This window comes from Ascaphus truei, chromosome 1 (assembly GCF_040206685.1).
Source record: "Ascaphus truei isolate aAscTru1 chromosome 1, aAscTru1.hap1, whole genome shotgun sequence".
Lineage (NCBI taxonomy): Eukaryota > Metazoa > Chordata > Amphibia > Anura > Ascaphidae > Ascaphus > Ascaphus truei.
Window position 1 is genome coordinate 255447441 of NC_134483.1, and position 17072 is coordinate 255464512.

The 17072-nt window shown below is 41.7% G+C and overlaps 1 protein-coding gene across 10 annotated transcripts in view; it reads right to left on the reverse strand.

Moving 5' to 3' along the window:
* Nucleotides 1-548: 548 nt before the first annotated feature.
* The window catches only part of TSTD2 (thiosulfate sulfurtransferase like domain containing 2), a 108751-nt gene continuing 92227 nt past the window's right edge, over nucleotides 549-17072 (reverse strand). For 9 of the 10 annotated variants that reach the window (XM_075603208.1, XM_075603165.1, XM_075603170.1 and 6 more), the window contains 3 exons: nucleotides 4234-4392; nucleotides 1982-2120; nucleotides 549-1479 (listed from right to left, as the gene is read on the reverse strand). In XM_075603208.1, coding sequence (XP_075459323.1) covers nucleotides 1220-1479; nucleotides 1982-2120; nucleotides 4234-4392 — 558 coding nt within the window. In that variant the 3' untranslated portion in view covers nucleotides 549-1219. Of the gene's footprint in view, nucleotides 1480-1981; nucleotides 2121-3801; nucleotides 3981-4233; nucleotides 4393-17072 lie in introns of those variants that run through there. The other variant, XR_012802046.1, reaches the window with a different exon arrangement.

Consider the following 17072-nt stretch of genomic DNA (forward strand, 5'->3'; position numbering starts at 1 on the left):
GTGATACTTCTGCCTTATGCTGGAGAAGATTGCAGTCGCGTTTATTGAAAAATGGAGCTCATTTCTTCTCCAGCAGACGCCAAAATAGTGAGTAAAAACCAAAGTGTTTACTTTTTTGGTTTGCTTATCTTGATGCATAAACATTTATACAGGTTGTGCAGAACAAACGCAAGGAAAATAACTGTTCTTAATGATTTGATTTAATTCATTAATTAATTAAAAAGCATAGTGCAAACATTGTACGGGGTGAAGGCTGATTCCTGATAACTGCATTTGTAAAAGTACCGTATCTCCTCATAAAAATTTAAACAGCAATCCCTACTTCTCACAGAAAAATAGGTTTTCATTTCCGAAAGCATTATTTTTGGTGTTTCGTAAAAATGGTAAAACTCTGTGTTGGCATTTAAAATGGCTGTTGCCATTCACGCCTATAAAAAATAAAATAGATGTTGCCGTTGCACTTATGTCAGCGAGTTAAACGGGTGAAAATTGAGTTTTACTAAAATAATAAGAACAAGGAAACCCACTGACTACACAAACACAAATCAGACTCTAGTTACTAATTTAATTTAATGATTTGTGGACGACTTCAATATGTGCAAAAGTATTATAAAAAAGTGTCCATATTATCTGATCTCAATCAACACGATTAAGTGCAGTGGTCAAGGTGTGGTAATGCATAGCAGCAGTTTCTTTATAAAACATACAGATATAGCAGACGTTAGTGCACAAGAATGCACTATTTACTGCAGCTAACGAGTGCAATAACGTCCATTACAGCTGTACCTTGAGTTGCGCTCCTTTAAGAAAAATGGATTCGCATTGAATAGGATTTTATCCTTTTTTCCTCCATATAGCATACGTATATCAAACGCTTTAAAACTGTGTGCATGGAGCTTTGCCTCATTGTGCAAAAAGGTATCTCCCCATGTTATGATCATTCTATTGCCTTCAATAACAGTGCCACTGTTTTTGCAATGGCATTTGGACCACTGATATTTAGCAATTTAGCAGTTTTATAATTTCTTTACACGCCTAATAAAAGTTAACAATCCTGCAAGCAGATTTTCCAAGAAACACAAGCAGTTTTAATCGTGCTACTACGGTTGATTTCAATTGCTGTTAGAGTAACCGACACTGCTTGTGCAGCTTAGTAAATCTGGTTGGCAATCCTTTATTATAAAAAAGGTGTAATAAAAATGATTGCATTGATTTGGCGTTAAACCATATTTGCCGAGGAAGACTCCAGATAGATTTTTTCTACCGGTATCCTGGGTCTCTTGCCTGTACAGTCACATTCTTCTTTGAAGATTTGCTGGGGTGCATTAGAAGGTATTCTGGTCCCTTTCTCTTGACACGTGGGACAACATGCTGTGAGACCTTTATTCTGACACCCCACGCATGCCAGAACCAGCTGGCAGCAGCGCAGGGTGGTACACAGCTTGTATTTGTCCCATGCAGCTCCGCAGTAACGGCAATCTGAAGAAAAAAAACATTCTAGAATTAAAATAAAGATTCAACTCATTTTAACTTTTTACCTGGCCACGTGCAAAGCAAAGCCAAGCACATGAGCCAGAACAACGTTGCCCCAGTCTTGTTCTCTGAACCTTACTGTTGGCTCTGTGATTTCTGGAGTAATCCGAAGAGAAAATAAGGACTTGCCCTTATGATCCAGCCAGTTAGGGAGTGACCGAGTCATATGATTATGTATATTATTAATTATATAAAATCTACTGGATCTGGATATAAAAAGCTGTTTTGAGCACAGACATGCTGCAATTGATACAAAAGCCATAAACTGCAGGAATTTGAAAGTGTTTGAGGCCCAACACTGAAGCCTTCAGAATCACCAGTTCATGGACCACAATTTGGAAGGTGTGTTGTATTCGAGCCTATCCTATTAACCCTGTCCGTGCAGGTGCATTTTCCGTCTAGCACTGATGACGTTAGGCCTACCGGTTGGTTGTACCACTATATTTACTTGATATGATGTCATCGTTTGAAGAGATGGTCCAGCGTCCATCAAACACAAACAGCTTTCCTCTGAAAAATCCATCTGGATACTGCTCCAGGTACTTATGGATGCCACCCTTTAGCTGGTACACCTCTTTGCACACAGCCTGACAAAGAAGAAGAAAAAAGTCCAATTTAAAAAGGAGGCCGTTACTGAATGAGTTTATTAGAAGCGAAATGTCATGATATAACCATATTCTAACCATGAGGCAACTGTCCTTTTTACTTTCCCACTGCAATGCTGAGAAACAACGGCACTCTGGCTTAAAGCTACAACCCCCTTTCTAGCCACTTTCTCCCCATCAACATTTATGAGAACCAAAAAACCTCCCAGACAAGAATACATGCTCAGGAAAAAAATATATGGCCGCAAGGATCAGCCTCAGTCAAGCGGCAAATAAGAAAGCTACTGTTGCGGCCCCTGCTATCCTCCTACTTACCCGGATAAATGCGGGTTTTTTCTCAGTTTCTCTCGGAGTTTCCGGCGCGGCGGCCGCATCATCAGATAAGTGCTAATGGCACTTATCATTGAAAGCGCCCGCAGCGCGAGAAAAATTACGAAAAAAAGCCGTGCGCCGCCGCCACTGTATAATGTCATCGGGATATGACGTTGCACTTTATTAAATCAACCATGGCCATATTTGTAGTTTTGTCTGTAGATTGGCAAAATAAATAAAATGTGTAGCAATTTTAGTAACAGGAAAGATCATGGAAATTCTGATCAGCAAAAAACAATTATTTTATAAGCCCTGATTGCTGATTTAACAAAATATTTTGTACTGCTCTTTATTTTCATTAAAAATCTTTTGAATTACGTGACTGTGAAATGCATTCAATATATGGAATAGTGCCACATCCTGTCAAACATTAAGAGAAAAAAGGTTTTCTGGTTTTGTAGCTTGTGACTTCTTTCAATTCTATTTTCCGAAGTAGAGCAAATAAAAATGCCACTTGTGAGCACATTCACGTCTCAGACACGTCTGCAACCCTGCTTATCCCCTTTATCGTTTAGCATGCAGTGCATTCACTGCAGCAAGGGATTCTGGGAAATATCATGCAAATGAGCACTCAGTGTGTCCCTTATAACAGATAAAGCTTATGCCTGTCGTGTGTAGAGCAACATTCTAGAAGCCATATTGGTCCTGGGGAAGTGTAGATATATTGTAGGCTGTGGTTGCTTTTAATGGAGCGACATAAGTGCATGATTTAGTCCTCTCCAAAAAAACAGGTGTCTCCTTTTGGTGTCCCTAAATTGGAGGAGCTTTGGAAGGCTCAAAAAATGAAGAAAGATCCATTATTCGAAAACAATACACCATGTTCATGTTTAGGTAGAGTTGCAATTCTTCCTTAAGTCTCCAAACAATGAACACTCCTTTAAATGGTGTTTATTTAAGTAATAATCCCCTCAGAACAGGGCATTACTGGCCAATGCCGGAAGAGTTGAAGGCCCGAGGCGAAGCCTAGGGACTTTAACCCTGCCAGGGCATTATTGGCCAATAATGCTCTGTTCTGAGGGGATTATTACTATTATAGGCTAAATATAGGCATTTTTCATAAATTGACACTTTTGTATAGTTATATAGAAGTTATTAAAATAAAATGGTAAATACATTAAAGCACCTCTATATACGCTTACACTGCAGCTATCTATATCCACACAATGCCGCCCCCTCTGTACACACACACACACACACACACACACACACACACACACACACACACACACACACACACACACACACACAGAAACTGCAGCTACAAACAAACTGCAGACAGCCACTTACTTACTTTGCAGCTGCACAAACACTCACTCGCTCAACTCAAAATGAAGTTGTGTTCACAGAGGGAGGGGGAGGAGTCACTGCCTGTTGCTGCTATCTGGCCAATCCCCTGTCCTGTCTGAGAGCTGTTTCTGCCTCCTGACCAATCTGCTGCCCTGTCTCAGAGCTGTTCTGAAAGCTGATTGGCTGGAAATAAACACATTTGAAATAAACATTGCAAGCTGCAAAAATTTTGGCCATTACTGAATGAATAATGCCCTGAATTTTAACCAAATCAGAGAGTAGGGATTCCAATAATGCCCAGAATTTTACAGCTTTAGCCTATAATACATTATAAATCAGGCAACGTGGTTCATGATGGTACAACCTGAATTATTTGACACACAGTTTACAGCCCCCACACTTTTATACCCGACAGGCTGTAAATACCAAGTATTACCTTTGACCTGAGATAAGCGGAGCCACGTTCACAGCGTATTCCTCCCGTACAGTACATCAACACTGTCTTATCTTGGAATAGATCGACGTTCTGATCAACGTAGTTTGGGAAGTAGCTGAATTTCCTGATGTCTGGAGCAAGGCAACCTTGGAATCTGCCCTAAAAAAATTAAATAAACCACTGTGAAAAAGTAATCTAGGCAAGTGCAGAAAATTGCTCTGACGGAAGAGGATAGGAAGTAAGCAACTGGGAAATTAATATGTTCTATAATGATTATCAGAAAGGCTCAAATAACTGCCTGGTGCTATTACATAGTACACCATCTGACATTCAAAAGTGAGGCTGTATTATGGAATAGCACCGCTCTTAGTAAAAAAAAACAAAAAAAGGCCAAAATGTCCCCTTTTTCTCTATGCTCAACAGCACTGCAGGGGCCTGCAACAAACTCCAATGGTGGAGTTAAAAGTTACATTTTATGCATCAAAGTCCCATACACACTAATATATATATATATATATATATATATATATATAAACCATAATACTGAGTTAAGTTATGGTGAGTAAAAAAAGTGACAAAAACCCTCCACAGGAAAGCAAATATGCAAATATAACTGTATGCTCATCTGCATGTCTTAGGCAGGTCTGCAACCCCGCCTTTCCCCATTATCACCCAGCATACAGCACTTCCACTGCAGCAAGGGATTCTGGGAAATGACATGCAAATGAGCACACAGTGTCACTTTTTGCCTCAATAACCATTTTTAACATGGTTCCCTATAGGCTTAAGCTTGCTGCATGGTCACAGCTTTGAGCACAGCCAGGGTTAAGGTGCATACCCAGAAAACCACCCACAGACAGCCGTTTCGACCTTGATGGGTCTCATCTGTGTGGGGTTGATTTTACTGGGAATGCAAGAGAGGCTATGGGATAGGCTAAACCATAATACTGAGTTAAGTTATGGTCGAAACGGCTGTCTGTGGGTGGTTTTCTGGGTATGCACCGTAACCCTGGCTGTGCTCAAAGCTGTGACCATGCAGCAAGCTTAAGCCTATAGGGAACCATGTTAAAAATGGTTATTGAGGCAAAAAGTGACACTGTGTGCTCATTTGCATGTCATTTCCCAGAGTCCCTTGCTGCAGTGGAAGTGCTGTATGCTGGGTGATAATGGGGAAAGGCGGGGTTGCAGACCTGCCTAAGACATGCAGATGAGCATACAGTTATATTTGCATATATATATACAGCTAAACCCCGTTATAACGCGGTCCTTGGGGTCCACAACCCAAAGACCGCGTTACAACCGGGGTCGCGTTAAAATTTCACCTCGAGTTAAAATTTCACCGGCATCAGCTCTGGAGCTTCCTCATTACAAGATTTAAATCTCCTCCATTTTGCCGCCTTACCAGTGCTCTCCTCTTCTTGCTGTCCACGTGCTCATATCTCTCTGCTCTGCCGTCGTATGCCATTGTTTTTTTCAAACATTCAATTCAATGCTTTATTGACTACCAGACACAGACACAAACACAATTAAACATTAATACATTTTGTACAAAACACATGCAGGGATTGAACTCGGGACCTTCTGATACCAATGCCTTGCTTCTTACCTCTACACCATAGGCTTGGTGTGACAAGACAGAACCTACACTGGCGACACACTTTATTCGAGCTTGGCTAGTCCCACGAATTCGGGTATACCCGGGTGTATTGAGGTTTGTGACTGTTTTCTGCCCGAGTACATTGAGTTATTTTTCAGGCAGGGATTGAAGCATTTTATTCCCGCTGGCTGCAATACTGCACAGTATATATATATACACTGCATTACAATTCATGAATTTATGCCATCTGGTAGACACGCGAAGCATTGCAGCCTATTAAATCCTAATCATCCTCATTTAACAGATCAGCCGCCCATCAGCCAGGCATGAACCCAGGCTGGGAAGGCAAATGCAACGGGGCTTGTCAGAGGTGAGGAGCGGCGCATTCCAGGTATCTGCCAGGTACATACCGGGTATTTGCTCGAATAAAGTGTGTCGGTGCAGTATAAATATATTTATCCTCTACAACACAAGGTACATGTCAATGTGAAATCTTAAGTCTATTTCTAGCTGTCTATGACATCACACAGTTCTGTGGTCTAGTGGAAGAACTCTTACCAACATATGCAGGGGTCCTGGGTTCAATTCCTGTATGAAATGGTATAATTAACTTTTTTAATAAATTATTATTTTAATTATGTTGTATAATTTATAAATATATAATTCTTTATTATTCTTTATTAAGTAATAATTATTCATTAATCAATAATGATGTGTTAATAATAATTCATTATTAATCATTCTTTATGATTAATTATGTATTATTAATAAGTATGATGATTAATTATTATTAGCAGTTAATTAACTAATTAATAATTAATTAATAATTATGTATTAAGTATTATTAATAATTATTTTTTAATAATTATTAATTAATAATACTATTATTATTAATTATATTATGATTAATAAGTATGATTATTAATTATCATTAACAATTAATAATTTTGACTCATTAATAAGTATTACTAATACCTAATAATTATTAATACTTAATTATTAATAAAACTTATTAATACTTAATAACTATTAATAATTAGTAAGTATTAATAATTATTATTACTAATTGGGTGCTAATAATTATTAAGTAATTATTAATACTTAATTATTATAACAATTATTAATACTTACTAATTATTTATTAAATATTTATTTATTAAATATTAAATAATTAGTAAGTATTAATACGTTTCATTAATTCATTAAGTATTAATAATTATTATTAAGTATTTAGTAATAATTATTAATTAGTTAATTAACTGTTAATAATAATTAATAATCATACTTATTAATAATACATAATTAATCATAAAGAATGATTAATAATGAATTATTATTAATACATCATTATTGATTAATGAATAATTATTATTTAATAAAGAATAATAAAGAATTATATATTTATAAATTATACAACATAATTAAAATAATAATTTATTAAAAAAGTTAATTATACCATTTCATACAGGAATTGAACCCAGGACCCTTGCATATGTTGGTAAGAGTTCTTCCACTAGACCACAGAACTGTGTGATGTCATAGACAGCTAGAAATAGACTTAAGATTTCACATTGACATGTACCTTGTGTTGTAGAGGATAAATATATTTATAGGTTCTGTCTTGTCACACCAAGCCTATGGTGTAGAGGTAAGAGGCAAGGCATTGGTATCAGAAGGTCCCGAGTTCAATACCTGCATGTGTTTTGTACAAAATGTATTAATGTTTATTTGTGTCTGTGTCTGGTAGTCAATAAAGCATTGAATTGAATGTTTGAAAAAAAAAAAAAAAACCTCGATGGCACACATATGTGCGTGCGTGTATATATGTATATATATATATATGTATGTATGTATGTATGTATGTATGTATGTATGTGTATATATATATATATATATATATATATATATATACACACACACACAGGTAAACCCCGTTATAACGCGCCTCGTTATACCGCGATTCGGTTATAACACGGTTTTCCCGTGGCTCCCGTTTAAAAAAAACACTGCACACACACTGCTCATTGCACACACTGCTCATTGCACACACTGCTCATTGCTCACACACTGCTCATTGCTCACACTGCACACACACTGCTCATTGCACACACACTGCTCACACTGCTCACACTGCCACACACTGCACACTGCTCACACTGCACACACACTTCTCACACTGACACACACTATACACACACATTACTTTCATAAACTTATGTCACATTGACCTCTGCAGTGATGGTCCCTCTGGGGGTTAAAGGTGTGCTTTCCCCCCCAAAAAACGTAGTGAGTCACAGGGAGATCACGTGTCTTGCCTACTCCCCGTAACCCTAACAATTACAATGAGATATTTATAGACTGCTGTAACAAAGTAAATAAACACAAGCTTTTAAAAAAAGTAAGTACAGTACTGTACTTTTCCGGTTTATTACCTGTCTCTAAAGCCCCCCAGTCCACCTCTTAGCAGGGGATGATGCAGCAGAATGATTAGGGGGGATAGCAGCACACCCCGACAGCGAACAGTCTTACAAAGTGATTCAGGCACCCCTCACGTTCGCCGTGCGCGTGCGCCGTGCGGCTCGTGAGGTGTGGATGTTGCCTGCCAGTTCCCTCTGCTCCTCTGCGGTTCGTCGTGTAATGACCCAGCGGGGTCATGTGACGTCACGGCATGGCAACGTGACCCCGCGGGATCATTTTACACCAGTTAAAGTTGCACAAACATGACATTAAAGTTTGTTAAAAATATTAAAAATTGAATAAAAATGAACACAAATGAAGTGATCACATATACCCTGTATAATAAAAAAAAAAATACTGTACTGTGTGTAAAATAGAATCAAACATTGTAATAAAGTGACACGTACACACACCTCTGACCCCTCTGCCATTTTAATCATACAACACACTGTGCTATCTGAGAGCTGGTAAAATACATACTGTACTCAGGTACTGTACTTAAGCCCTCCAGATCAGTTGTTAAAAGCCTCAGGTTTTCAACACTAGGAAAAAACTGAAGACCCCAGGCAGGTAGAAATGGCGGAAACTTCAACCAAACGTAAGAGGTTTACTGTCCAAGTAAAAATTGCTGCGCTTGACAGAATAAAATCTGGAGTCACGCAAACCAAAGTGGCTAGAGACCTAGGACTGAATGAGTCTACAGTTCGCGGATGGAAAAAGGAGGAGAAACTTCGTGATGCAGTAAAATCCATAGAAACAGACGATGGACTGAAGCGTAATCGTTTGCGTGAACCTAAAGACAGCCAGTTGGATAAAGCTGTTTTTCAGTGGTTTGTCCAAGGAAGATCCGAAGGCATACCTCTGTGTGGACCCCATCTGCAAACGCAAGCCAAAAAGTTTCACAGCCAACTTCACGGCAATGCTTCAACCTCCTTCGCGGCAAGTAGTGGATCGCTAGATCGCTTTGAAATGCGACATGGAATAAGTAAAACCGCTATATCAGGAGAGATACGGTCAGCTGACGATGAAGCTGCATGCACGTACCCTGCCCAACTTCAAGAGATAATTGAAGATGGTGGCTATACCGCAGAACAGGTTTATAACTGCGATGAGACCGGACTGTGTTTCAAAATGCTACCAAATACCACTCTGGCCTGTAAGAATGACGACCAGCGTACACAAGGATTTAAACAAATGAAAGACAGAGTGACTACTTTTTTGTGTGAACCAATCTGGAAATCACAAACTGAAGCCACTTTGTATTGGCAAGTTTAAGTCGCCGCGGTGCTTCCACCATGTGAACATGGGTAGTATGCCTTTTGCGTATGACTTTAGCAGAAATGCCTGGATGACTGCCAGTATTTTCGAAAGGTGGTTTCATCAACAGTTTGTACCAGAGGTCCGTAAAAACTTACGTCAACAAAGGCTGGATACAAAAGCTTTGTTGTTACTTGACAACTGCCCTGCACATCCCCCGGCCGATAGCCTAATAAGCCGAGATGGAAAAATAAGGGTCAGCTACTTGCCCAAGAACACGACATCCAAAATACAGCCGCTTGATCAAGGCATTATTGCAACCTTTGAGATGAACTTTCGGAAAACAATGATACATCGAATAATCACAAGTGAAGATTCTGTTATGTCATTTTTAAAGAAAATGAATCTAAAATAAGTTTTTTATATTGGTGGCGAAGCTTGGGAAGCGGTCACACAAATGTGCATTGTGAAATGTTGGCGAAACATAACAGGTGCACGTCCTGTGCCGGCTGACGCCGAACTCGCCAGTGACAGTGAGGACGATGCTGATTTTGACGGGTTTACGGAGGAAGAAGTCGCCGCCGCAAATCAGTTACTTGCAAACTATGTGAACGAAGGCCTCACAGAGCAGGAAATTGCCAATGCCGAACGAGTCATGGAACCGTTCATTGATACGGAAAGTGGGGCTACAATTGACTCTTGGGTCGATGGGGACAGCAGCTGTCCTACTCATGAACATATGACGGGCTCGGAAATCATTCAAAGCCTTACAAGTGAAAATACTGATCTGGATACTACAGAAGACGATGAGGATGAGGAACCAGAACCGCCACCAAAGATCACTGAGGCGCTGGTGGGATTACAAACAGGACTTCAATTTCTAGAGTCAGAAAACGTCGATTCTATAACAATCCTACAATTAAAAAGAATCATTGAAATCGTGAAAAAGAAGAAAAGAGATGCACTGAAACAGACAACACTTGATAGGTTTTTTAAAGTGTAATCTCCAGCTGGTTTTATTACAGTATGTTCAGTACAGTATGTTTTTTTTGTACAGTTGTTACATGAGCACAGAGTGCATTACACGGTTTCAGTATGTGCTGTATCTACAGTGCATTCTACAGTATGTGTTTTTTGTGTGTTCAGTACTTTATTTACAGTACAGTATTTATGAGAAATGAACAACACGACAATTGGTGTTTTAAATACAGTACTTTATTGTTCAATGCATCAATAAATGTGTTAATACTGTACGATTGTGCATTTTCTGTATTTTTCATTCTACTGTTGATGTTTTAAACACACACTCTCGCACACAGACACTCACTCTCACACACACTCACACACACACACACTCTCACACACACACACACTCACACAGACACACACTCACAAACACTTACACACACAGACACTTACACACACTCACACACACAGCACACAGTTTCTGTCCCATATACTGTATAATGTACATACACACACTCTCTCACTTTACACAGAAGCGGTGGGGTGCGGGGGGGGGGGGGAGTTCAATTCAGAGGAAAGACCGCGACCAGCACCAACACCCGCTCCCCCCCCCTCCTCCTGCGCAGGCAGCGGGGACAACGGTGGGGAGAAGGTGAAGCAGAGACCGGAGGGACATCCCCCCTCCCATCCCGCGGTGACAGGGGGAAGCGGGGACCGGAGGGGCATCCCCCCTCCCATCTCCTGTCCCGCGGGCTGTCACGCGGTGACAGGTGGAAGCGGGGACCGGAGGGGCATCCCCCCTCCCATCTCCTGTCCCGCGGGCTGTCACGCTGTGACAGGGGGAAGCGGGGACCGGAGGGGCATCCCCCCTCCCATCTCCTGTCCCGCGGGGTGAAGGGGTGAAGATGCGCCGATGCGCCGGCCATTTTTTTCCCCGCGACCCCGTTACTAACGCGGTGGTCTCGGGGTGGACCCCGAGGACCGCTCTATAATGGGGTTTACCTGTATATATATATATATATATATATATATATATATATATATATATATATATATATATATATATATATACACACACACACACATATACTGTACACACACACACACACACATACTCCTTTCCCTTGTTATCCCTCCCTCCCCTTGCCATTTAAACAGTCACCCTCAGCTCTGGAAATTGTGTTGATTCACTTGTTCCTTCACTGTCATTTTCTCTAGGGCGCTGCCACGCTGATGCAATTGACACTGGCGTGACGTTCTGGTGCTGTCACGGAGCTTTGCACATGCGCAACTTCACTTTGAGCCGACTTCCCAGGACTTCATGACGCCACACATGCGTTTCCTAGCAACATTGGACGCTAGGATTTTTTTGTCCACCTGGGGAGCCTATACTCATCTGCACATGTGCGATAGCATGCATTGCTCTGTCTCCTGATTTCCAAGATGGCCGCCGTGCTACCTCATACACTGATTGCACTCGTGGAGCTCCAGGATTGTACAATTAGCTGCCTCTAATTGTCCTCACATGGTGAACTATGGGGTATATATGTTCTCTGGGTGTCATTGTCTGGTAGCACTCCCCTGAGGAAGGTCCTGCCAGGACCGAAACGTTGGGTTTATAGTGTGCTGTTTTGTCACTGCTAATACATGTCTTTTTGCTATATCTGAGTGTTGCTGCTTTTGTGCCTTCTCTTATGGGAAGACAGGGTTTCTATATTGATTTCTATGGAGCATGCACCTTGACTTTACATTTGTTGCTTGGAGTGCTGGCTGCTGCTTTTTGTTGTACATACATATACATATACACATATACATATACACATATACATGTATATATGAGCTGAGCACCCGGTTTTGTGTTGTGGTGCAGTCTGACTCAGTGACTATATTGTGGTTCTTACTGCTTAATATATTTCTAGATAGATATCATAGAGATTGTATGTTATGGAAGAATTTCCAGATGTGGGGGGTCTGTTTTCATCTATATCAGATACTTTGTGTTATAGTGAGACTGATATTTCTAGGATCAGGTATACAGATTCGATAGAGGAAATCTTTGGCACAGAAAAAGTTTCTGATATTTTTAATGATTTGCTTAAACTAAGAGGGAAGTTGATTTTTTCCTTCATGGTGCAACCCTCTCTCACTATCACAGTGAGAAACTGTTACCAAGAGGGTTCCACATTAAGAATCAGCCAACAATTGGACGTTCTGATCCAGAATTTTGTAAACGCTGGATCAGTATTCTCAATAAATGCTCATTGGATCTGATAATATTGGTCATTGAACAATCTACTAAAGAATTGAATCGGATTAGAGCCGAGATTGCCAACATTAAAACAAAAAATGACTGTGCCCTGACCGCTGACAAAGAGGTTAATTGGACTGACAAACTACAAGTAGCAGTCGACGCCTAGAGAGAAAGCCTCATTACATACAAACGTGAGAAACTGAAACAAGTAACCACTAACTATAAGGAATGGCACGTCTATAAATGGTTGTTGGGCATCAGTGAGACGATTCCAGGGAGACTAGGCCAAAGACGGAAGAACACAAGGGGAAGACGCGCAGGCACCGCGGGGAGTGCGTACAACACTAGTGATACTGATCACTCGGACAACCAAGACACTGCTCGCACGGATCCTTTTTTAGGACAAGGGGGTGTAATACATCAGAAACCCCCACCCACGACCCAGACGCTGGCGAAAGACCCGTGGGGTGGCGGCCGCAGCAACAAGATTTCTTCCAAGGCAATCAAAGGCCAGAGGGGTCCAGAAGGCCCAGAAGTGAAGGACGTAGTGTATAACATCTCATCCTACATGTTAACACCATCGGAAAAGAGTGTCCTTTAAAAGGGCTTATCATTTGTGCCAACACATACACTGGACCCATTTGACTGGGAGGTAGATCTATACAGGCTCAATTGACGCCTTCGCTTGAAGGACTTCTTCTGCAGATATCAGCGAGACGACTCTACGCTTAATGAAGAAAATCGGACATCACGACCTTTCAAACAGGTGAGCTCTTTTGACCCCCAGGTTCATAATCCAAACATCATGACATTCATTAGTCTGGTGGAAGCGGATACCAGGGATGCTGTTAAAAATCAAAAAAGAAGCTTTTTTTTTTAACAATCTTTTTTTCCTTTATTGGAAACAGATAAAAGTTGGTACATTCAGGGGTTACAATCAGTACATTATTTAACAATCGGATAGGATTAAATTGACTTGGTTGTGTTCTATGGAGACAGTCTCAATAAAGCCTTTTCTCAGTTTTGTGTCAAAAAAGAGATGGGTAGGGGGAGACTCTGGTTGGGGGGGAGATAGATGGGAACGACAAAAGATGGGTTGGGGGGGGAGGGCAGGTTTCGGGGAGGGTCGGAGGAGGGGGGGGGGGGCGTTAGGGAGTTCCTCTCTTATTGTCAGTGCCGGGGGGTAAGTGAGGGGAGATGGGTTATTTTTTGTAATTGGGTCTAGTCTGGTGTCGAGATTCCTAGACTTATCCATGGTTCCCAGGTGTTGTGGAATTGTGGCATTTTTTGCCTGAGCATTGCTGTTAGCCTTTCCATGCTCATGACTAGGTTTATCCTGTTTACTACTGTCCTTCGTGAGGGTGCTTTCAGTTGTTTCCAGGCTGCTGCAACTGTACATCTCGCGGCCGTGAGTATGGCCGACATCAGTCTGGCCTCGGGGGCCGGGATGTCCTCCATTGGGCTGCCCAGCACGTATGTCAGAGGGTCCAGCGGGACCTCCAGGCCTAGGGTCTCGTCTAGCAAGCTCTGGATTCTAGTCCAGAATTTCTGGATTTCGGGGCATGTCCACCATATGTGGGCCATGTCCCCTTTCTGTCCACATACCCTCCAGCACAGGTCCGATGCGCCGGGGAAGATCTGGCTCAATCTACTCGGGGTCAGGTACCATTGAAATAGTATTTTGTATATGTTTTCTTTTGTTACTGTGCAGATTGAAGTTTTGGGGGCTGCCTCCCAGATGTCCTCCCACTCCTCGAGGTCTAGGGGTACGCCCAGGTCTATACACCATTTTTGCATATAGGCATGTGTGGGCGAGGGGAGGGAATTTTCGATTATTCTGTAAATTGACGTAATTAGTCCCTTCTGGTATTCTCTCACTTGGCAGAGGGACTCAAATTTGGTTATGGGGGGGAATTTTGAGGACGCGGACAGAGCTCTGAGAAAGTGTCGTAGCTGTAGGAATGCAAAAATGGGGAGGTGGGGGGCCGCTAATTTGTTTTTGAGCTCCTGGAAGGACAGAGCTTCATTATTCTCCAGCAGATCCGCTACCGTGCTAATATGAAGGTCCTGAAATAGACCGATTTGGGCTTGGGTGCATCCCGGAGGGAATTCAGGGTTCCCAAGTATGGGGGTGAGTTGGGAGGGGGGAGAAGTAAGGCCATATTTCCCTCTGTTTTTGGACCAGATAGACCACGTGCATTTCATTGCTCCTAACTCAAATTTCTGGGGAGGTTTTCCTTTATATTCTGGGGACCATAGCAATATAGGGAGGGGGAGAGGGGATATATAGCTAGCCTCCATTTCTAACCAGCAGGTTGTACTCGGGGGGCTGTTCCAGACTACTGCTTGTCTGAGCTGGGTCGCGTGGTAATATCTGACCACATCTGGTACTCCTAGTCCACCCCTCGTTTTAGCTGCTAAGAGCACTGACCTCGGGACTCGGGGTTTCCGATACTTCCATATAAATTGCATTATTTGCTTTTGAATATCTTTTAGGTCGGCTAACGGTATTGGGATTGGAAGGGTTTGGAAATAGTATAACAGTCGGGGAAGGATATTCATTTTAGCGGAGACGATTCTGCCGAACCAGGAGATCTGGTATGTATTCCATGTCTCTAGGTCTCTCTTGATTTGACTAAATAGGGGGGGATAGTTTGTTTTATATAGCATGGAGTACTTTTTAGTGATTTTTATTCCTAGGTATTTTATATGGGACAAGTTCCATCTATATTTGTAGTTTGATTGGAGAAGTTTCCATGTGGCTTCGGGGAGGGATATATTCAGTGCCCCAGATTTGTCCCTGTTTATCTTGTAGTCTGAGGCCTGACTAAATTCATCTAATAATTTGTGGAGATTGGGCAGGGAGATATGTGGGTTAGCTAGGGTCAGAATGACGTCGTCCGCGAAAAGGGATATTTTGTAGTTTTTGTCAGCTATAGTTACACCTGTGATGTTCGGGTCTGCTCTAACTTGGGCCGCCAGTGGTTCTATTGATATTGCGAATAGCAAGGGGGATAGGGGGCAGCCCTGTCTGGTTCCGTTTCTAATGTGGATCGGACTGGATTGTCCTCCTGGTAATTTTAAGTATGCCGTGGGGTTCTGGTAGAGTGCTCTGACCCCCTCTAGAAACGGGCCTGAGAAGCCGAATTTGAGCAGGGTTTTGTCTAGGAAGGTCCATTTGATCCGATCAAAGGCCTTCTCGGCGTCTAGACTGAGGATCATGGCTTGGAGTTTGTTGAGATCCACGTGGTCAATGATATTAATAATCTTGCGGGTGTTTTCAGAGGCCTGTCTTCCTGACACAAATCCCACTTGGTCTATATGAATTAGTCTGGGGAGAATAGGGTTTAACCGGTTTGCTAGGATCTTGCTAAAGAGTTTCAGGTCTGTGTTAAGCAGGGAGATTGGTCTGTAGCTACCGCATTGCAGCGGGTCCCTTCCTTCCTTGTGTATAATTGCTAGGTTGGCAGCCGTAATTGTGCCTGGGATCGGGGCTCCTTCTAGGAAAGAGTTGAACATATCGAGTAGAAAGGGGGAGAGCGGCATGCTAAATTTTTTATAATAGGCGTTTGAGAAACCATCTGGACCAGGGGTTTTGGCTATCTTAAGGGTGCTTATGGCTTGTGCCAATTCCTCCTGGGTGATCTTACCATTTAGGGCTTTGAGTTCTTCTTCCGTGAGAGATGGTAGACTACATCTTGCTAAAAATTGCGAGATATAGTCTACGTCTACTGGGTCTTGGTTGGGGGGGTGGAGATTGTAGAGATCTGTATAATATTTTGCAAATTCTTGGGCTATTTCTTTTTCGATATAAGTGGTATGGCCTCCTTTAGTGTGGATTCTAGTAATTTGGCCCCTTGTTTTTATGCCCCGAAGTTTTGATGCTAATAGTTTATCAGCTTTGTTGCCTTTGTCATAAAACTTCTGGTTGGACCATTTAAGTTTTCTCTCCACCTCCTCTAATTGGGACTGTCTTAGTTCGGTCCTAGTTTTTTCAAGTATTCTGAGTAGTTTCTTGGAAGGTGACTTTTTATGCTGGTGTTCCAAAGTAGTTATTTTTTCAGTTAGCTCTTTTTCCATTTTTAGTTTCTGCTTTTTTTATAAGATGCTAGGGAGATTAGATCCCCTCTGATTTGAGCACTTTGGGCTTCCCACAGTGTTGACGCTAGGGGGACTGACCCTTTGTTTTGTTCAAAGAACATATTTAGTTTGTGTCGAATCGTATCTACTGTTTGGGGGTCGTTCAGTAAGGTATCATTAAGTTTCCAATTATAGGAGGTGTGTTTCACAAACGGGAGAGATAGGGTCAAA